At 45.8% G+C, this 22,487-nt stretch overlaps 1 protein-coding gene across 1 annotated transcript in view; it reads right to left on the reverse strand.

Moving 5' to 3' along the window:
• Nucleotides 1–22,487, reverse strand: part of CDC20B (cell division cycle 20B) — a 363,106-nt gene that overhangs the window by 199,547 nt on the left and 141,072 nt on the right. Inside the window, exons 4-5 of the mRNA XM_078675082.1 lie at nt 15,554–15,687; nt 704–803 (exon numbers count right to left, since the gene is read on the reverse strand). Of these exons, the coding sequence (XP_078531208.1) occupies nt 704–803; nt 15,554–15,687 (234 nt within the window). The remainder of the gene's footprint in view (nt 1–703; nt 804–15,553; nt 15,688–22,487) is intronic.

The raw sequence follows: 22,487 nt of genomic DNA on the forward strand, positions 1-22,487 counted from the left end.
AAGGGGTAGCACGGGGGGTGCACGTGTATATCACTGCTGCTTTTGTTACTGGGGGCCGGCATTGGAGCACTGCTTCAAAACCGGCCCCCAGTAACAAAATAAACTGTCCCCCATTGCTGCAAAACCCCCCACCCTTGCAGTCTCCCGGTAAATCGCCTGATGCCTGCAATGGCCAGTCCTGCCCTGATAATCACAAGTCGCTTTTCTTAGCCACTTACCGCAGTGCAAAGACCGCACTGCACTTCTGTCAGTGAGTGAAGGATTTGAAAAATGCATTTGTCTTCTACAGTGATTTCTCCTTATACTCCCTAAAAGATCTCCCCATAAAATGCCCACAGCCCAAAGTCCATATGCACAAAATGCAATTGAATTCTGAAGTTCATGACAGCCATAAATTGCCTGCAGCCCAAAGTCCATATACACAAAATTCAATTAAGTTCTGCAGTTCATGACAGCCCTAACTGATGTGAGATATGCTGCATCTTCTATCATTAATTACCGCTATACATAGAACAACATATTTTTATTGCCAATATTGGAATTTGAATGAATGGAAGAGCTTTTTTGTATAATCCCCAACGGTTCTTTTTATGATTACTGATGTTCCCTAGCTCTAGTCAAAGAAGTAATCACCACTTGCAGTCACATTTTACATCTATGTTTCATGGCCGTCATAGCAGACAGAAGGTCTTCCATTGCATACCTTTGACAGAGCAGGCACCTTTTTCACAAATCTCCATTGCAGAATACCCAACATGGCTGGATTTTGGTTTCTCATGTGCTTTCATCTCAGAGAAGAGCTTCTGTAAAACAAATATTTACCAGGTGGCAGTTGAAAACGAAAACTCAAAATGTACTGTTAATAATAATTTGTGTATTGTTAAAATCTGGCTAGTAAGTAAGTAAATTTATTTTTTGATTAATTAAAATCATTACACAAAAGTACATATCTGGAACAAAATCTGAGTGAACATATACGGATACAATCCATTTTTATAATCAAAGTACTATCCGCAACCATAAATTGATCAACGATAATTTAACAATTTTCCAGTATCCATTAGCAGCAAAAGATAAGGTACATTGGGGCAGATTTATGAGTTCTGGCGCATCTCTGCAAATCAGCAGGGATGCGCCAGAACTGATGCGTCACGCAATTCCCTCCTTGCGGCACCACAGATGCGCCGCATTTACAATGCGGCGCACCATGGTGCAAGGAAGGGCAGATGCGTGACGCATCTTGCGGTGTAAGGGCGGCGCATTGCTGGAGTAGCGTCGCAAGTGCGACGCAACTCCTGTAATGTACAGAGGCCACCCATACATAACATGGTGCGTCACTCCTTACGCCTGCTTCAAGCAGGCGTAAGGATTTGACCCAGCAGCGTCGTAAAACTGACTCAGTGAAATCTTGTAGATTTCACTGCGTCAGTTTTACGGGGCTTTCCTACGAGGGAACGCCCACCCTGCGACAGAACGCCCACATGAAGCCTGACGCAGGTTTCATGTGGCGCAGGGCTTTACAACGTGACGCATCTGCCTAGATGCGTCACGTTGTAAATAGGTCGCAGGGATGCGCCACGTTTCCGCGCCGTTGCGTGACGCAACGGCGTCGTAAACGTGGCGCAAGTCCGACATAAATCTGCCCCATTGTGCTTATAGTACCAAGACTAAAGTGCGTTTTTTCCGATTTGTCAATAACGATTAGCAACGACTAGATAAAGTGCATTGTGCTTACGGCACCAAAACTAAAGTACCTTATGCTAGCAGCAAATATTAACACATTTTCAATAACAATTAGCAGCGAAAGCAAAAGTGCAATAAATGACAATTTTACGATTTGTCAATAACAATTAGCAGCGGAAGAAAAAGTGCATTAAATTTTCAACAACAAAGCTAAAGTGCCTTATGCTAGCAGCAAAAAGTTACAAATGGCTATATTAGCTAAAAATAATGTATAATATACGATGCTCCTATCGGAAATAAAGTGCACATGTGCTAACCTCTAAGATCATAGAATTTGATTATAAATAAAGTGCCATCAACAATTATAAAATTACCTTTAAAATACAACATTGCAAGGGGTAAACTACAACATAAATTAAAATAACTTGTGCGAACAACAAGAATTACACAGATTCAGAATTAATTAAAAATACAATAAAATAGCCCAAAAAACAATAGAAATCATTGTATCATTACCATAACGGATATATCATTTACTTAAAATGTCTACTCTACGTAATTTATTTTCAGCTATTAAGAAAAACTTATGAAATTGGTGTAGAATGCGAATATTAACACCTCTTAAACAAAATATAATTGCAGTACTACAAGTTCTAACTCCCAATTCCTTAAAAATAGGCTTCAAAACAGTCTTTCGCTCCTGTAAAATTTTTGGACATAAAGTTACAATGTGCTGTAAGGTTTCATCACACAGCCCACAAAGCCTACAAATATTCGACGACCATTTATTCTCCCATTTTGGGATTCCATCTTTAGTTGGATATATGCCAAACCTTAATAGCATGAATTTATTTTTAATCAGAGGTTTTAAATGAAAAAGCAAATAAGGTTGGGCTAACAATTCATCAAAAGAGTTAGCAATAGACCAGAAGTGATTTTTTTTCCTCAGTTCATCTTTATCCGGTATTTGAGACAACAAAGCAGCCTTTTGGTTAATTAATTTTTTATAAACTGTTTTACTCCTCACTTCATCTACTAAATTTGGGCATTCAAAATTGCATAAACACTCAGATAATCCTGCCAACTACTCGAATATTCACCCTTCAAAATCTCAAGCAAGCACACATTTGTTAACGTGCCCTCTTCAGCTTGGGATAGTGCCAATAAAGTTTTTAGAAATGTTGATTGTCGGACCAATAACTGTTTCCTTAGACCAAATTCCAGTCTTAAATTGGCACGAGTAATATATCTGGGAATCCTGAAAACTGATTTATACGTCCTTACTTCTATGTCATCAAGCAGTTTCGCATCCTTGCCTCGAAAGATTATGGAACCGTAGTCCAAGGATGGAATCAGCTTTGCTCTCATGACCTTCAGCAAGTGATCGTAATTGGGGCATGATAACTTATCCCTTAGTTTTCTAAAGGCAAAGGCAAGTGAAGTACCTTTGGCTTCTAGGTTATTAAAATGCTGCCTAAATGACAAACCATTGTCAAATGTGATTCCCAAATATTTGTATGTTTTTAGACATTCTATAGCCAAACCATTAATATTCTATTCCTTTACTCCCGGTTTACCTTTTCCAACTGTCATTATTTTTGTTTTTTTGTGTTAATTGTTAAACCATTTTGTGTAACATATATGTTAAAGGTATTTATTTTTTTTTTTAACCCTATAACAGTTTGGCTTAATAGAATGGTGTCATCTCCGTATTGTAAATATTTGATCTCTTTACCCAACACTGAAGGGGATTGTGAATTAACGTCATTAAAATGGGCTGGGAGATCAGACATAAAAAGATTAAAAAGGCAAGGAGCCAAAACACATCCTTGTTTCAAGCCGACATTAGTTTCAAGGCGACGGGTCGTATGTCTACCGTCGCCTATTTTGATCTGTACCCAAGTGTCGGAGTAAAATAATGTAATCATTTTTTAAAAGTGTTTCAGATATACCCCAATTGATTACCTTCAACCAGAGAATATTTCTGGGGAGTGAATCAAAGGCGGCTTTCAAATCTATGAAACAGATGTACAATTTTTGTTTCCTACATTTGGCTCTTTCGCCTAATAATGTCAATAAAATCAAATTATAATCTGACTAGGGACTAGGCCTGGTGCAGTTGGCAGCATATCAGTCTATCATCGTTGCCACCAATGCTTGTATCATTTGTGATTTCTGGAATAGACACATTGTGATCACAACTTCAGTGGTGGTTCCTCCACTAAGGTGGAGCAGCGCCGCCTCACTGCTAAAAAGGAAATATAAAATGATAATAACACAATGTTATTAGCATTTTATTTTTCCATACTGAGACAGTTTTCCGGGGCGGGCAGGGCTGGGCTGTCGTCACAGCCAGCAGGGTTTGGAGTGGTTGGGGCACTCAAGTGCACATGACAGTTTGGCCAGCCGTCTTGGGCAGGCCAATTTGTCATGCACACTTACCATGTTCTCCACCTATCTATATTGCACAGCCTGGGTGGAGATCATGCACAGGCTCCCAATCCCTGTCTGAGCTTCGAACGAGGGCACTCAGACCAATCACAATGTTGCTGTCATACAGCTGAAAGCACCGTCGTGATTGGTTTAGGGAAGCCTGTGTGCGGGAGGAACAAAAGAGGACTGAGGAGAGGCTGCGTCTGGCAGCCAGGTACGCAACATTTTCTTTTTCCCCCCACCCCACCTGTACTATTCCGTGGCAGCCACCACTGCACAACTTCCTTTACAGAAATGAATCTCACATTAGTTACATAGAGTGGGCGTTCAGCACTTAAATCTGCCCATATTGAAACTCCTCTGAGTCTTCTCACGCCATGCAGTTTCTTTCTACAACCTGCATGAGTAACCTCAAGACTAGGCCATCAATGGCGTAAATGTAGTGGATGAAAAACCTATATACTAAAACTTTCTGAGAGTTCACTTTGCAGGACAATGGGCCCGATTCACAGAACTAGCTTAAGATAAAATCCTAAACCTACTACTTTTGGTATTCACAGAAGGCATTTAGTAATAGTAGACTTAAGACAGACTTAAGTTAGGATTTTTCTTAAGTCTGTCTTAAGTCTGTCTTACGTCTGTCTTAAGTTTGTCTTAAGTCTGTCTTAAGTCTGTCTTAAGTTTGTCTTAAGTCAAACTTAAGTTAAACTTAAGACAAAATCCTAACGTTACTACTACTAAATGCCTTCTGTGAATACCAAAAGTAGTAAGTTTAGGATGTTGTCTTACGTTAGTTCTGTGAATCTGCCCCACTGAATTCTCAATCAAAAATTCCTAAAGTGGCTGTAGGGTTTAGAACCTATACTTTTCAAAATCGTTTTAAATCTGAAATCTGAATTTAAATATGAGAGATAAAATGAGAGACTTATTACTAATGTTATGACCTCGGGCATTGTATCTGTGGCTGTTATGTATTTCCCTTATAGAGGCATTCTGAATTGCCTCAGTCTTTTTTACACTACAGTGGCAATCCTGTACTGAGGTCACGACTGGTAACCTTGCATAGGGTGGTAACTAATGTAATCTTCTCTGATGTGTACAACACTAATATTATAAGTAGCTCGGGATGATTTTCATAGAATGTAAGTAGATCTTAACAGTGAAAAGGTTGGAGGTCCCTGCTTCACTCAAACATTGACAGCATTAATAGGGCTGGCATTGGCAAACACATATTTTTTTTAATTGTATTTTACAAACATATGGGCCATGCAAAAAATTGGCAAACATAACAACTATAAAAATAAAGCAGGGCCCAGCAGACAAGGCACACCAAGTCCTTTTTAGGGCTCGCCTGCTGATGCGCTTCAGCGCATAGCTGGCGAAGCTCTATAGGGGCTTATCCAGTGTTTATCCACTGGCGATTCCACTGGCGATTCCTTCAAGTGCATGTGCTTTTTAGGTCATTGCGCTTGCGCAAGCCCTAAAAAGCGCGTGCACAATGCCACCAGCCGCCTGCCTGCCTGCCTCGCATTACCACATCAAAGGCAGCCCTCCGAGCGCATTTCTCACCCCCTAATTATTCACGGCCGGCCGGCAGGCACATCAAAGGCTGCTGCTGCCGTGACTCGCATTTCTCCTCCCTCCTCCCCTATCACTGCCCAGGCCGGCCGTACTTTCTCTTTACAAGGGCGCCCATTCCTGAATCACTTGAAATCTCTCCACATTATTTGCATTTTGTTAATTAAAAAAATTAACTTCAACACAGCGTTGCACATTTTTCTCGACTTCGGAAGGATGAGTCCCAATCTCATTTGTACAAAGTGTTGTAATGGGATTATTGGAGAGTTAGAGAAACGTGCTCACAAGTTACATTTTTATGCAAATCATCTGAGTAAATAAACAATAGCATGGTGCCGTTTGCGTCCTTGACTTGATCTGGTTTTTATTTTTATTTTGCTATTATTCTCACAAAGGCTAAGAAGGTCTGCCTACTTTAGTATTAAGTGCTATACGTCGCATAAGCAACAGCTAACCATTCACTCACCCACGCAACGCCACTCACCCATGCAACGCCACTCACCCATGCAACGCCACTCACCCACGCAACGCCACTCACCCACGCAACGCCACTCACCCACGCAACGCCACTCACCCACGCAACACCACTCACACACGCAACGCCACTCCCTCTCGCAACGCCACTCACACACGCAACGCCACTCACACACGCAACGCCACTCACACACGCAACGCCACACACACACACGCAACGCCACACACACATGCAACGCCACACACACATGCAACGCCACACACACATGCAACGCCACTCACACATGCAACGCCACTCACACATGCAACGCCACTCACACATGCAACGCCACTCAACCACGCAACGCCACTCAACCACGCAACGCCACTCAACCACGCAACGCCACTCACCCACGCAACGCCACTCACCCACGCAACGCCACTCAGCCACGCAACGCCACTCAGCCACGCAACGCCACTCACACACGCAACGCCACTCACACACGCAACGCCACTCACACACGCAACGCCACACACACATGCAACGCCACACACACACGCAACGCCACACACACACGCAACGCCACACACACATGCAACGCCACTCACACATGCAACGCCACTCACACATGCAACGCCACTCACACATGCAACGCCACTCACACATGCAACGCCACTCACACACGCAACGCCACTCAACCACGCAACGCCACTCACCCACGCAACGCCACTCACCCACGCAACGCCACTCACCCACGCAACGCCACTCACCCACGCAACGCCACTCACCCACGCAACGCCACTCACCCACGCAACGCCACTCACCCACGCAACGCCACTCACCCACGCAACGCCACTCACCCACGCAACGCCACACACACACGCAACGCCACACACACACGCAACGCCACACACACACGCAACGCCACTCACACACGCAACGCCACTCACACACGCAACGCCACTCACACACGCAACGCCACTCACACACGCAACGCCACTCACACACGCAACGCCACTCACCCACGCAACGCCACTCACCCACGCAACGCCACTCACCCACGCAACGCCACTCACCCACGCAACGCCACTCACCCACGCAACGCCACTCACCCACGCAACGCCACTCACCCACGCAACGCCACACACACGCAACGCCACACACACACGCAACGCCACACACACACGCAACGCCACACACACACGCAACGCCACTCACCCACGCAACGCCACTCACCCACGCAACGCCACTCACCCACGCAACGCCGCTCACCCACGCAACGCCGCTCAGCCACGCAACGCCGCTCAGCCACGCAACGCCGCTCAGCCACGCAACGCCGCTCAGCCACGCAACGCCGCTCAGCCACGCAACGCCGCTCAGCCACGCAACGCCGCTCAGCCACGCAACGCCGCTCAGCCACGCAACGCCGCTCAGCCACGCAACGCCGCTCACCCACGCAACGCCACTCACCCACGCAACGCCACTCACCCACGCAACGCCACTCACCCACGCAACGCCACTCACCCACGCAACGCCACTCACCCACGCAACGCCACTCATCCACGCAACGCCACTCATCTATATGCAAAACGAAAAATGTCAAACTCTTCTATTGCGAGACCTATTGCATTTTCAATGCTTGTTTGGTGGTGGCGCACATGTGATTACTCACAGTATAAGACAGCCAAATATGAAGTAGGCTGGTTCACTGCCTCATGATATATACTGTGGTGGGCGGAAGCAAAACATACATGAGACAAAAAGGCCAACAGAGTAAGAAGGATCTAATAATCTCGATAAAAACATTATAAACCTTAATGCTTGGGTCAGTGACACACTCAATATAATTGCGCCCCGGAGGCATGTTACCTCCGCAAGAACCTCCCCTTCCACTCCTTGGTTCTCAGCGAATATCAGAGCCAAAAAGTGAATGTAAAAGACTGGAAAACAAATGGAGATTACTGTACTCTCAGGAGTACAAAACTAGTTATCGAGCAGCACTTAAAGAGCATCGTAAAATTCTCATTGGAGCAAAAAGAGATTTTTTTACTGATTGCATTGCCAGCGCTAAGGACTCTTCCAGAGAGATTTTTATGGTGGTGAAGTCCTTCACTAACCCGACAGCACTTACGCACTCCATCACCCCTTCACAGGGGTTTTGTAATAAGATGTGAGATTCCTTCGAGGAGAAAATATTCCAGATTTACGCATTTTTCCCTGTAGCACACCCTCACCCTGGAGAGGACACTTTTAGTAGCACTTGTGACTCTCAGTTAGTGTTCTCGGAATTTGCAACTATCTCGTTAGAAGCTTCCTTGGGGGAACTCCAGAATAGTAAATCCGGGTCACCTGGCAATCCTGGCCAGTGAAACAATGTTGTGCCTTGGCTGAGCTGCTCAGCCACCCCCTCAACGCCATCTGGAATTCCTCGCATAGACGGGATTTTTCCCTCGGCCTGGAAACATGTGTTTCTCCTTCCTATTCTAAAGAATATCAATGCTGACCCTGCAGTCACTGGTAATTGAGGGCCATTTCCCTGTTGCCTGCCCTTGTTGAAATACTAGAGAAGTTAGCTCACCAGCAGCTGGCAGCTTTCATTGAATCGAAAGGCGTACTGCATGAATCCCAGTCTGGCTTCCGCCCTGGCTTCAGTACAGAAACAGTGCCGACTGAGATGGCAGATGCCATTTGATGGGCGGTGGATGATGGCTCTGCGGTCATGCTGGTGCTACTCGACCTGTGGCTGTCAGCAGCGTTTGATACGGTGTCCCATTCCATCTTAATGGACCGCCTCAAGCGGATTGGCATCCAGGGGACAGTGCTTGACTGGATCGCGTCTTCCCTACATGGCTGAGAACAACAGGTCTTGATCCATCCTTAAACCTCCCCCGCAAAATCATTAAAGTGGGTGGGTCCCACAGGGATTGACCTTGAGCTCATTACTTTTCAACATCTATCTGACTCCACTCGTGGAGTTCATTGCTGACACTGGGATCAAGGTGATATCTTACGCTGATGACACTCAACAAATGTTTACTTTCAGTGGAGTGTCGGCATCCTCTTTTGACTCTCTGAAAGTGTGCCTAAAAAGCATCTCTGCCTGGATGAGCACTAAGGGCCAGATGTAGGTGTCCAAATACCGGTCGGAAACGGCCGAAAATACCGATTTTCGGCCGTTTCCGACCGGTATTTGGACATTGTTATGTAGGGGTAGCAAAAACATACAGATTCGGTAAATTTACCGAATCGGTAATTTTACAGAATCGGTAAAATTACCGATCGGTAAGATTACCGAATCTGTATTTTGTTATGTAGGTAGCACTTTAAAAAGTGCTACAGGGCCTTTAGAATTCGTTATTTACCACCCAAAACTATTGGGTGGTAAATTACGTATTTCTGTGTACATGCACATCTGTGCATGTACACCTGTGCCATGTGACACACATACATGCCCTAAGGGCATGTATGTGTGTCATATTGCACACAAGCCAGAAACAGGGGTGCAACAGGGTGTCAAAGTGACACCCTGTCCCCCTTGTAAATTCGGTAATTTTACCGAATCGGTATTTACCGATTCAGTAATTGACATTGATTCCTACGGGCCTCAGGGCCCATAGGAATCAATGGCAATTACAGAATCGGTAAATACCGATTCATTAATTACCGAATCATACCGATTCGGTAATTAATTCGGTAAAATTACCTACATCCCGATTGCCAGTTCTTAAATACCGAATCGGTATGATTCGGTATTTAAGAATCGGTAATCTGGGATTACCTACATCGGGCCCTAATTTCCTAAAACTTACTGCTGACAAGATGGAGGTCCTGTTTTTTAATCAAGCGGGGTACCCTCTTCAGCATTAGGTCGCCAGCTGATTTAGGATCCCCCCTACACCTAAGGATTCAGTCAAGAATCTTGGAGTCAGGTGGGACAAAGATCTGTCCCTTGCTACCCATGTCCAACAGGTATCCACGGCCTGCTTTGGCAAGATAAAAATCATCAGAAAATGTATTGACTTTTTTGCCTGAATCAGCATGCACAACTGTTGTTCAAGCTCTAATCACTTCCCATCTTGATTATGCTAATGGTCTGCCCATTCGACTGATCCGGAGGCTCCATATAGGCTCCATATAGTGCAGAATTCAGCATCCAGACTGGTCTGCAATGTTCCTCTTCGCAAACATATCTCTCCTTACCTTAGACAGCTGCATTGGCTACCTGTGGCCAAACGCATCGAATTTAAGGGCCTTACCTTTGCTTTTCCGGCACTTCAAGGTAGGGGGCCCTACCACCTGAAGAAGAGACTTCGTCTTTACCAGCAGATCAGATCTCTTAGGTCTAACTACAAACATTAACTTACCACCACCCGGTTCACAAAGGGCAGAATGGGGGGAAGGACTTTCGAGGTGCAAACCTCTAAATGCTGGAATAATGTTCCTCCTCAATTGCACGCATTGCAGTTCAAACAGGAATTTAGAAAGGCCTTGAAAACCTGGCTCTTTAGTCGCAATGACTAAATGTATACTGTCCACTATCTCTAGTTCTGCCCGTACTAGTGTCGGGACACCCCATTTGGGGTAGCTGTGCTCTGCTCCATTGCTGTCTGCTGCCTGCTTTCGCACTCAACAACGGGTGCTATGTCAGGCTAGGCCAGTCTCGTGCATCACATCCAGCTCCTACTCCTATAGGGAAAGACCAGCACTCGTGATCGAGGTTAAATCCTCAATCTGGATTTATTCACACACTTCAAATAAACGCGTGTGTCAGCGGCCGCCTCACTGTCAATGTTTTTTATGTCATTTACATCATACAAGGACTAAGTTTACAAATACATTGCCTAGTGTAATCTTTTAACGTGCAAGGCTACCAATTATTCGGCATATATTGTGCATTTATGTATTCAGCATGCATTTTTCGTGTGGGCAGGTCAAAGTCACTTATATTTACTTAAGCAGTTCCCCAGTTTGGAACTAGTAGCTGAGTATCAGCTTGATCTCAATTTCAGACATCAATGTCTACACCGCCATCAATAAATTCAATATATGTATATATATATATAATTTTCCGTCAGACTCTATGGCAATAGTGTCCGCCCCTTGTAGGTTGAATAACCCACACACACAATTGTGCCCTGAATGGGCGTTACTCAATCTGACCTCTAGTGTATGTCATCCTCCCTAATCGTTTATGTTTCACTGGGATTACATGCTGTTGCTTCCTTCTATTCGTATCCCTGTTTTATTACCAGAATGTGCCAGAATCCTCCTATTACTATACCCCTTCTCATATTCCTATTCTTGATTTAGATGACACCTCCTCCCTTTACAGATGTACTGCTAGTTCCTCCCTACTATTGAGACCTTCTGGTGATTTCATCTTCATGCCAATTATATAACGCAACTCTAATCGTCTCAGCAGCAGAGAAGAGGAGATTGTGACACGACCCCGCAACGCCGTGACCGGGACTGTTTTCCTCCAAATTAGGCTGACTTTTCGCAAGATCGAATTAGCCAAAATAAGACTCTGAGGGGTACAGGAACAACATATTTGTAACAGTACTGTGACTATTACATTCATGGCATAACAAGATAGAGGAGCACACTTAGGTGACCCGGAAAGGAAAAGTAAATGTTTAGTGAAGCAGGGAGCTGCCAAGCTGCCACTGGTATATCCAGACTGCACCAATGGGGACACACTCAGGGAGAAAGTTATACCTCCAACCTGACACAGCCCCATCTAAGGAGCAAGTACCAACAATTTGAGAGGCTCTATGAGAGGGATATAAGGAAGTGGTGGGAAGTCACCTCCTTACAGCTATCTTGAAGTCAACAGAGTACCCAGGGACCTTAGGATCTACCCGGTCCAAGCATATGAAAATCCTGATCCGAAATTGCTTGATGAGTGGGCGGAATATACAGCAGACTCATCAAAATGAATGCTCAAAATATTGGTAAAATTCGCTTGGAGTGATTGCGAAAAAACCTTGAAAGAGATTGAAGTTTTGGAAAAGAGCAGACTAAACAAAGGAGACAGAGGGAAAGAAGAGGAGAAGAAAGAAATAATCAAGAAACTATTGGGAACATATGAAAAAAAAGATACAGCAAAGAAAACAACAGAAGTTAGAGAGAGATGCCAGGGATTACGAACAAGGAAGGATCCTGATCTTTGCCAGGAGATACAATGCCCCCAAGGTGGGATTTGAGAAGTACTAGAATCGGACAGTGGTAGAGCAATGAGACACTTCAGAATCAGAGGTGACAGATGCAGAACAATCAGCAATGGAAGATATGGATATCCTCACAATACGGGATCTTGATACCCTGGCTGTCCTGGAAGAACTTGGAAATGATGGGAATCCACAGGAAATAACAAGAAGAGAGTGGACGCTGGAAAGCTTGATTCTATTCGCCAAATATTTTGGACCAGAATTGTGTAGAGCTTGTGTGTTATGTATGCAATTTTCAGTGGAATCCTATCATCAACTGGGAGCCAGTTGAGGGCTCTGAGTAGTGGGGGAAACAACGTATGCCTGTTAACAGTTTTGCTGCTGCATTTATTGTCACTTTCATTGGTGCAAAGATGGCTTTCAGAAGACCTATGAGTGTAGCATTACATTGTCTAGTCGAGAGCGGACTAGAGACTGAACCACAGTATTTAAGTCTACAAGCGGTAGGAAGGGTTTGCGTTTTCTTAGAATGTGCAGAAGTAGGTTGGCGCTCCTGGATGCAGCTTAGACGTGAGCTTGCATGTTTAGCTTTGAATCTAGTGTGATGCCTAGTGTTTTTAAGGATTAACAGATAGTTGGAGTAGAGTTTAGAGAGTTGATATTTTTAGACTATATTTGAGGTAGTTGGGGTCTGAGATGTTGAGAGAAGTGAAGGAATTCTGTTTTTGCAGATTAAATTGTAAATGGTTGTGTGCCAGCCAGACTTGTGTTTTCCACAGTTAAATGGCTGTGTGCCAGCTAGACTTGTGTTTTCCACAGTTAAATGGCTGTGTGCCAGCCAGACTTGTGTTTTCCACAGGGTGTCTTCTAGTCTCTGGAAATCCTCTTATGAGGATAGTTTGATATATAGATGATTATCATCTGCATACATGTGGTACGATATTTTTGATTGTATCTGGATTTCAGAGAGTGGTTCCATGTAAAATATGAAGAGTGTGGGTGAGATTACATGCCCTTGTGGAAACCCCTGTCAATGTCTGTTACATCAGATAGGGTGTTGTTGATTTTGAGTCTTTGTAGTCTGTTCTGCAAGAAGGAGGTGAACCAGTTAAGGACGGCTCCTGATAGACCCATTCTGATTTCAAGAGTTCTTCTGAGGTGGTCATGGCTAACCATGTCGAACGCAGAAGATAAATCCATGAGTATCAGGAGCCAGGATTCATTCTGGTCTAGTGAAATCTGTATGTTATCTGGAATGTTCAGCATGGTAACCTCACTTTTGTTTCCCAGTCTAAGCCCAGATTGGTCATTGCCTAATAGGTCAAAGGTTATGTGGCCAAATGTATGACCTGTCAAATAGCGGCTCGCAAATTGCGTCACTTTTGCGACTCGCAATTTGCGACTCGCTATTTGGCATGTACAACAGTCTCTTGGACACTGTTTGCGATTCCCAATAGGGTCGCAAAATGCAAGGCTCATGAATATTATTGAGCCACTCGCATTTTGCGATCCCATTTGGAACGGCTGGCCCTCCCAGAGATGGTGGCCTGCTGGGCTCAGCAGACCATCATGTCTGGGACTGTTTTTAAATAAAGCAGCTTTTGTTATTTAAAGCAGCCCATTTTCCTCAAAGGAAAACGGGATGCATTTTTTAAAAAGATTTAACGGTTCGCCCCTTCCAAATACCGAGTCGCAAAACAGTATTTTGTGACTCACAATTTATTTGCGATTCGCAAAATACTGTTTGTACATGGGCCCGTTTGCGCAAGCTAAAAAACGTCGTACATCTGGCCCTTACTGTGTTCATGTAGTTGATCATGGAAGCAGTTTTCTATCCATTTTGCGAGGAGAGGCAGACTGGATACCAAGCAAAAGTTGTTTAAGTCTTTCCAATTAGAGCCCGTTTTTTTTAGTGGGGGGTACTTGGCCCATCTCTAGGCAATTTGGGAGGGATCCTTGTTGGAGAGATGTGTTCACAATTTTGGTCCATAAGGGAGTAACGGATTGCTGGATCTCTTCAGTAGGTGTGAGGGAATGGCATCTTCAAAATGTGTGGTAGGTTTCATTGATTGCATGGTTTTCTGGATCTCCTCTCAGACATAGGTCTGAAACTGATCCAGAAGGTTTAGTTTTTCCGTGGGACATTTGGGGAGTGTTGGTCAGTATATATGGTGTGTATTGTGAGGGTGGGGTTGGTGAATTCTCTAGGGGTCATATTATCAAGCACAGCGTTAATATTATCGCCGCTTTAGCGGCAGTTTTCTGCGATAATGGGCTTGATAATACGCCGTAGAGAATTACTATAGAAGCCCATGTTCACACCAGATCATGGGCTTCTATGGGAATTCACAAGGGCGTTTTATCAAGCCCATTATCGCCGCTTTAGCTGCAGTTTTCTGTTGCTAAAGCGGCGATAATGTTACGCTGTTTATTGATAATATGCCCCTAGGGTGGGTACTTGCTAAGCTGGGAATAGAGTTGCTTATCAAGGCAAGCGAAATGACATTATCGCCGCTTTTGCGGCCGCAAAGCGGAGATAATTCCATCGCCCTATTAGCAAGCTGTCGCTAACATCAGTTAGCGACAGCTTTTAGGTGATAGCGAGCGGTTTGGGACCCGCTTTGCATGTCAGCGATATTTATCGCTAATGACTTGCAAAGTGGGCGTACCCAACCAGTTAGAGACTGAAAGCAGTCACTAACGTTGCTATCGCCTATTAGCAAGGCAGGTGTAGCGATAAAAAAGTTTGCGCTAAGCGCGAATATCGCTGAAAACGCCTGCTCAGACCAGTTCTTAGCCTGTATATCTAATGGGAGGTGGATATTCAGGTTAAGACCCTATTGGCGATGATGCGTGAATATCGCTGGTTTTCCAGCGATATTCATATTCACGCATTTCGCCGCTATCGCTGGTTATTTTATCGCATTGGAGATAAACGTTGCTAATAGCACGTTATCTCTGCGATAAAATCCGGCGATGCTTGGCGATAGAAAACATTTCGCTAAGCTTCTTTAGCGATAAATATCGCTAGTTGTTGATAATATGCCCCCTGGGCGTCTATTGGAATTCTATAACGCATATTAGCAAGCCCATTATCGCCGTTTTAGCGGCAGTTTCCTGCCGCTAAAACGGCGATAATTTTAATGAGATTCTTGCTAATATGTCCGTGTGTCTTTATGTTAAGCGTTACTTTGTTACCGCTCCCTTTCATTAAAAAATAAATGCATTTCACTACCTGCTTGCTCATTCGTTGGTGTCTGAAGTGGCTTCGCCCTTGAGCACAGTTGAGGTGGGAGGTACGTCGGCCTGTGTATGTAACAGGTTTTGACCATTCAGTAGCACAGGCTGTAAAGGGCATTTTTGAAGTCGCTGTAAAACATGATTAGCATTTTATTTACACCATGTAATTAGAATCCAAAAAATTCACTTATGTCACATTTTTGCCATCACTCATTTTGCTATCACTCATTATCAAATCGGATAAAGCCATCTCCAACGAAATTAAAAGAAAAATATAGCCAGAGTTTTATTTGACATACATTATGAGAACAGTTGTCAGTACAGAGAACATCTTGACACAGAGATTAGTTAGGGCAAGAAGGTGAGAAAAGTGTGGTGGAAAAAGGCTTGTGAGAGATACCACACCTTGTAACTGTGAGAACAAAAAATATAAACCAAACTAAAAGGTCACAGGTCGACATGAAAGTCAGCCTCCCGAAAACAGAAGAGGGCTGGGTCACAGGCAAGACATTAATCATCAGGCGTGTCTGTAAGTGTCAATGCAACCGTTAATTTAAAAAAAAAAAATGATGTGCTAAGTCGCTGGAAAGGGCACCATGCAGCTATAAAAATATTGACACTTCAATAAGATATGAAAAGAAAGGCAGAGTGACCACAAAATGTAATGACAAATGAATAACAAATCCGGTTCACAGGCTTCTGCCAATAACAGATTTTGGTCAAATTTCATATAGTTTGCACAGGGGGAAAAACTGATCGATTTTATATTGATTGTCTAATGGACGTGGGGCCTATTATCAAGGACCGGTGTTAAAATTATCGCAGTTTTATCGGCAGGAAACTGCCCATAAAACGGCGATAATGGGCTTAATACGCCCTTGTTAATTCACATAGAGGCCCATGTTATTGTGTTAACATGGGTGTTAGACCCGTCTGCTTCTGAGAGTCCCCTCACCACTATGATTTCTTTTGTTCCCCTGTACCTCCCAAAATTTGTCGCTTTTTATTTGTCTACCAGGACTTTTTATGTGTTGTTTCATGGGGTTAGATGTTCCTTAACGCCCAGTTGCTCACAAGGTTTGTGGCACCTATTTACAAGGCGCCTGGCCCAAACCTGTGGCATTACAAACTGGGGTTGTCAACCTGTATAAATGAACCTAAAATGGTGGACACCCTTTCTTTCTCATGTGAAGTGACTCCCATTGAAGCCTTCATGAACCCTGGCCTCTTGAGGTTTTGGCGCCCTTTGTTTGGCGCGCATTTCTGACAGGAATTCCTTTATTTTCCTCAGGTACACAAAATGGCTGCTCTAGAACCCCAGTACGGTGGCTGTGAGTGTCCTAAATACCCCTCAAGAGTGCCTTGTCATTGTCACAGCCAGAGAAGGTTCTAGAACCTTCTGGCTCGTGCCAGTACCCCAGGGCACTGGCTATATAAGGCCCAGTCCCTGGCGGCCATTTTAGATTGAATGAAGGATTAAGAGATTCCAGACTTGACACCAGATTGACACCTGCCCTGTTGACCCCTGAGGTGGCTGGTAGCGCAGGCAGTAGAGCAGCAAAGGGTTGCTGGCGTTGTGTCTGACTGGCGTTCCAGTCAGCTACGTGAGAAGTGATCTAGCGCCTACAGCGCCTGCCCAGCGAGTACCTCATTGCCCCCAAATACTATGGCCAGATTCGTGTGCCTCTCCGCCCCCCCCGGTGGTGAACTGTGATCGACTTATCGAGTCGTGAGGCGAGAGCAAGTTCGCCGCGACCGCGATCGTCAGCTGTGCCCCCTTCGCGTCAGGTGCCTCTAGAGGGGAGCTCGGACGTCTCCGAGCCCCACCAGCGTAGAGCGCTTCCTGCGCAGACAGAAGGTGAGGTGGTGCGCCGGGGCGGGGAAAGGCCGGCCTTCGTTGGGCGGGACTAGCGTCTCTGCCACTCCCCAGTGACCCGGGAGCTGTAGCTGTGGGCGGGAAACACCCTGAATGCGGAAGTCGGAGGGAAGTCCGTGGAGCCCCTGAGAGCCCCGTCGCTAACGAGAGGAGTGCTGTGCCCGACTGAATCGTATCTTGACTGCAGCCGATGTGAGGTGGGCCCGTTTCCTCATAGTGAATGCAGCGTTGCGAAGGAACTGTGAACCGGCATTTATTTGACTGTGCGCGAAGGTTGTGTGACCTCTCCGGCAGCCCGTTCGTCAGTCTAATGACTTTGAACTGGTGCCGCCTGTGCTCAAGTGGTGCTAAAGCCCGTAGGCGCGCATAGACTTCACCGGCAAAACAGAGATCCTATCCCGGTGACCGCCGAGTGCAAATGATGTATTTACTGTGTTTCCTTGCCTTCTAGATATACGGGCATACGCCTTGAGTGATTATTAAAGAGTCCCAAACCTTATTTTGTGCTCAGAGAAGCCGTATACCTGGTCATTGAAAACAGCATAAACTGTAAGAGTTATCTTTCCCATTTGAAACGTATTGCAGATGTAATGATTCGAAAGTATTTAATTGGTGGCAGCGATACCAGAAGAAACATGTGGTTGTTTATGTAAATGAACCAATATTTATTCTGATATTTATTCTGATACTCATTCCTGAAGTTATTCTATTTATTAATACTATTTATTACCAGAACTGTATGACCAAAAGAAATGTATATGTGCTTTCCCAGACAACCCTATTTACAACAAAGAACTTTTATATAAAGGAATCGTATTTTTCTACAGCGGTGGTGTGGTGTCCTTCTTTTTGGTGTGGATGTACAAGGAGTTATTATTGGGTCAGAGCCGGCTTAACACTACAGCCTTCACTTGCCTTGTCACTGGAGCCAAGCTACCCCCTTTGTGCTGGGCTTGCCCATCGCAGGTCCAACAATGGGCTTCTATGGGAATTAACAAGGGCGTATTATCAAAGCCCATTATCGCCATTTTATCGGCAAAACGGCGATAATTTTAACACCGGTCCTTGATCATATGCCCCCTGATTCGGAAGGCCCACGTGAAACAAGGCTGAAATGCACTCCTGGAGATTGAAGGCCTGATTACGATGCCGCCCCACTCCCGCACTGCCAAAGCTCACAGACGGCCACCCGCCAAATTGCAAATATTTTCGTAGTCTGGCGGGCAGTTCTTTGGTGTTTCCACCAGGGTGCCTTTCAAAAATGCACCACATTAGGAACATCAACGGCCATTCCTGCACGGCATGGACTGTTAAACCTATGCCGTGCAGGAACAGGAGGTGCATGCACACAGTAGGTGGGCACACCATGTGCCCCCCTGCATGTATCCCCAGGCTCAGAGGCACAAGGGGGCCCTGTAAGGCCCTTTTTGTTCCCTCAGTACCAAAAATGTCACTGCGGGCTCACCGCCATGAAACGTGAGGTGAGAGGAAACTCATAATAATACCCTTGGAGGCACGGCAGCGGCACCACCAAGCATATTGCAGCCTCAGGACCGCCACCCCACCGCCGGGGATCACGGATCCCTGGTTGCGGCGGTCCCTCACGGTCCGACCGCCGCGCTCGTAATGCAGCAGTTGGACCACTGCTGCGGCGGTCCACGACCGCCACTGCACCTTCACCTCGGCTTTGGCATCATCAGGCCCTTACTCATAATTTTAGATTTTAAAAAATCCCAGGAATATTCCTGCTAATATATACAATTAGAGTTTCTACTGGGTAAAAATGCGGCGCACCATGGGGCAAAAATGGACAGATGCGAGATGCATCTGCTGCCGTAAAGGCGGCGCATTGCTGGAGTTGTGTCGCAAGCGCGACGCAGCTCCAGCAAGGATTGGGGGTGCCCTATCTTGCTAATGCTGTGTCAATCCTTATGCCTGCTTCAAGCAGGCACAGGGTTTTGACGCAGCATGAGCTTAAAAGTGACTGAGTGAAATCTTGTAAATTTCACTCAGCCACCAAACCCCCCGTCCCCCCGCCCAGGAACGCCTACATGTGGCGCAGGGCTTTGCAACGTGATGCATCTCCCAGATGCGTCACGTTGTAAGTACCCCGCACCATGGCTCAGGATTTGCATCGCCGCTGGGTCACAAAAGTGACGCAACGGCGGCATAAAAGAGGCGCAAGGGCTTGTAAATCTGCCCCTTAGTATTGATTTTATGAAAGGCTTCTGAGACTTGCCCTGTAGGTTTTTAATATTTATTATCAAGAACTTCCGCCCCATCTCGCTCCTCCCTTTTCCTGCCAAAGTCATCGAGAAGACCGTCAACAAACAACTCTCTGCCTTCATCGAGACAAACGGATCCCTCGACCCCTCGCAGTCCGGCTTCCGAGCAAACCACGGCACCGAGACCGCCCTCATCGCAGCTACCGACGACATCAGGTCCCTGCTCGACAAAGGGGAAACAGCCGCCCTCATCCTCCTAGACCTTTCTGCAGCCTTCGACACCGTATGCCACCGCACCCTAGTACAGCGCCTCAGCAACACTGGAATTCAAGGAATGGCCTTGGAGTGGATCATCTCGTTCCTCGCCGGAAGAACCCAGAGAGTCCGCCTCCTCCGTTCCGATCTGTGGCCACCAAAGTCATCTGCGGCGTTCCGCAAGGATCCTGGCTCAGCCCCACCCTCTTCAATGTCTACATGAGCCCCCTTGCAGTCATCGCACGCCAGCACAACCTCATCATCATCTCCTACACTGACGACACCCAGCTGATACTCTCCCTCACCAACGACCCCACCACCGCCAGAACCAGCCTCCAGGAAGGAATGAAAGACGTCGCGGAATGGATGAAGCTCAGCCGTCTGAAACTGAACTCAGACAAGACGGAAGTCCTCATCCTGGGACCTTCCCCTTCTGCCTGGGACGACTCCTGGTGGCCACCGGCCCTGGGCTCCGCCCCCAAGCCAACGGACCATGCACGCAACCTGGGCTTCATCCTGGACTCCTCTCTCACAATGACCAAACAAGTCAACGCCGTCTCGTCATCCTGTTTCAACACCCTGCGCATGCTCCGTAAGATCTTCCGGTGGATCCCCACCGAAACCAGGAAGGCGGTCACCCAGGCCCTCGTCACCAGCCGACTGGACTACGGGAACACCCTCTACGCGGGAACCACAGCCAAACTCCAGAAAAGACTCCAGCGCATACAGAACGCTTCTGCACGACTCATCCTGGACATCCCCCGCCACAACCACATCTCTGCCCATCTGAGAGACCTGCACTGGCTCCCCGTCAGCAAGAGGATCATGTTCAGGCTCCTCACCCACGCACACAAGGCTCTCCACGACACGGGCCCCAAATACCTCAACAGCCGCCTCACATCCTACACACCCACCCGCCAGCTTCGATCCGCCAGCCTCGCCCTCGCCTCCGTCCCACGAATCCACAGAACCACCGCCGGAGGAAGATCCTTCTCCTACCTGGCGGCCAAGACATGGAATTCCCTCCCCACCCACCTTCGGGTGACCCAGGACCATCTCTCCTTCAGGAAGCAACTCAAGACTTGGCTGTTCGAGCAGTAGCGTCTCCTCCTCCTCCCAGCGCCTGGAGACCCTAGCGGGTGAGTAGCGCGCTTTACAAATGTTGTTGATTGATTGATTGATTGATGAAAACAGATGAGATTTCAGGTTCTTTATGTGAGAGGCAGCACAGTTTCTATGCAAATGAAAGGCCACACATGGCAGTGACCTGTGGTGCCCAGTTACATAAATTGTGCAGGTGGTTGCAGCCAGTAATAGCAATAGGGTAATGCAGTATTTCTCAGAATCTGGGCAATCGCTACAATCATAAACACTAACTGGTTCTATCTGATACAAGGTCCATAGGCATTTGGAGGAGTTTTACTATGGTGATGTGCACAACATATTTAACTTAAAGAATAGCTTCATTTGTGCACACTTGAGTAGGGTGCATGGGTACTGGTCCTGTTTCTATTTAGCGGCAGTGATGTGTGCAGCGCAGATATTTACTTTGACTCCACCAATACCATTTTTGCTGTGTCCTGGGGAGCCACGCATAAAGTGGCAAGAATAGAAAGATTATTTTGAGAACTATATGGTCACTATAAACAATGATAAGTTGACTCCTGAAATTAAAAAGGGGATACTTTTACATTCTCTGGGCCCGGAGGGTATTACGCAGTACAATCAGATGGAGAAGAAAGTGAGAGGGGAAGATGAAACTCATGTTTATGTAAATGCTTTAGATGATTTAGAAAAGTATTATGCCTTAACTGTGTACATTGCTATAGATAAGTATTCGTTTTTTCGCTGGAAACAAGAGCATAACAAAACGATTAATGATTATTTGGCTGTATGTAAAAGAAAGCAGTTCCGTGCAGATTTGGGGCATTGCAAGAGGAATTAATAGGATATCAAATCATTATGCTGAATAATAACAAGAGAGGTTATGGGCCATGGGAGATGGTACATTAAGCAAAGTGTTTGCGGTTGTAAGCAAAGCAGAAGTGTCATTGAGGTGTGCTGAGGCTGCTTTGGATGATTGTAAAGAATGTGTTGTCTATAACAAGAAAAGTGCAAAACCTGTTAAAAAGAATGTGTAAGAAAGTAAAGCTCAAGAAGAAAAGGAACCAAGGAAATATTTTGCTCCAGCAAAAGTGGAGTATAGGCGGGAAGGGCAAAAAGGGTTAAGTTGCTGTAGGTGTGGCACTCAGGAACACCTTACTAACAGTATACAGTGCAGGGCAAAGGATAAGAAGGGTTCAGTTTGTGGGTTAATTGGACATTACACACATGCGTGTAGGAGGAGAGATAGAAGGGAAAGAGTGCAGTGTGTAACAGAGAGAAAGAAAGATGTCTCATCTGAGGAAGAACGGTTCAATGAAGAGGATGATCGTGTTATAATAGTAAATGATGTAATTTTGGATATAGAAGATTGTCGTAGGAATAAGCCAAAATGTGAAGTTACAGTGGCTGGAGTTCCTCTAATTCTTGTAGCTGATTCAGGATCACCGTTCACTATTATTAATCTGGAG

Source organism: Lissotriton helveticus, chromosome 2_1 (assembly GCF_964261635.1).
Source record: "Lissotriton helveticus chromosome 2_1, aLisHel1.1, whole genome shotgun sequence".
In the NCBI taxonomy this organism is placed as follows: Eukaryota; Metazoa; Chordata; class Amphibia; order Caudata; family Salamandridae; genus Lissotriton; species Lissotriton helveticus.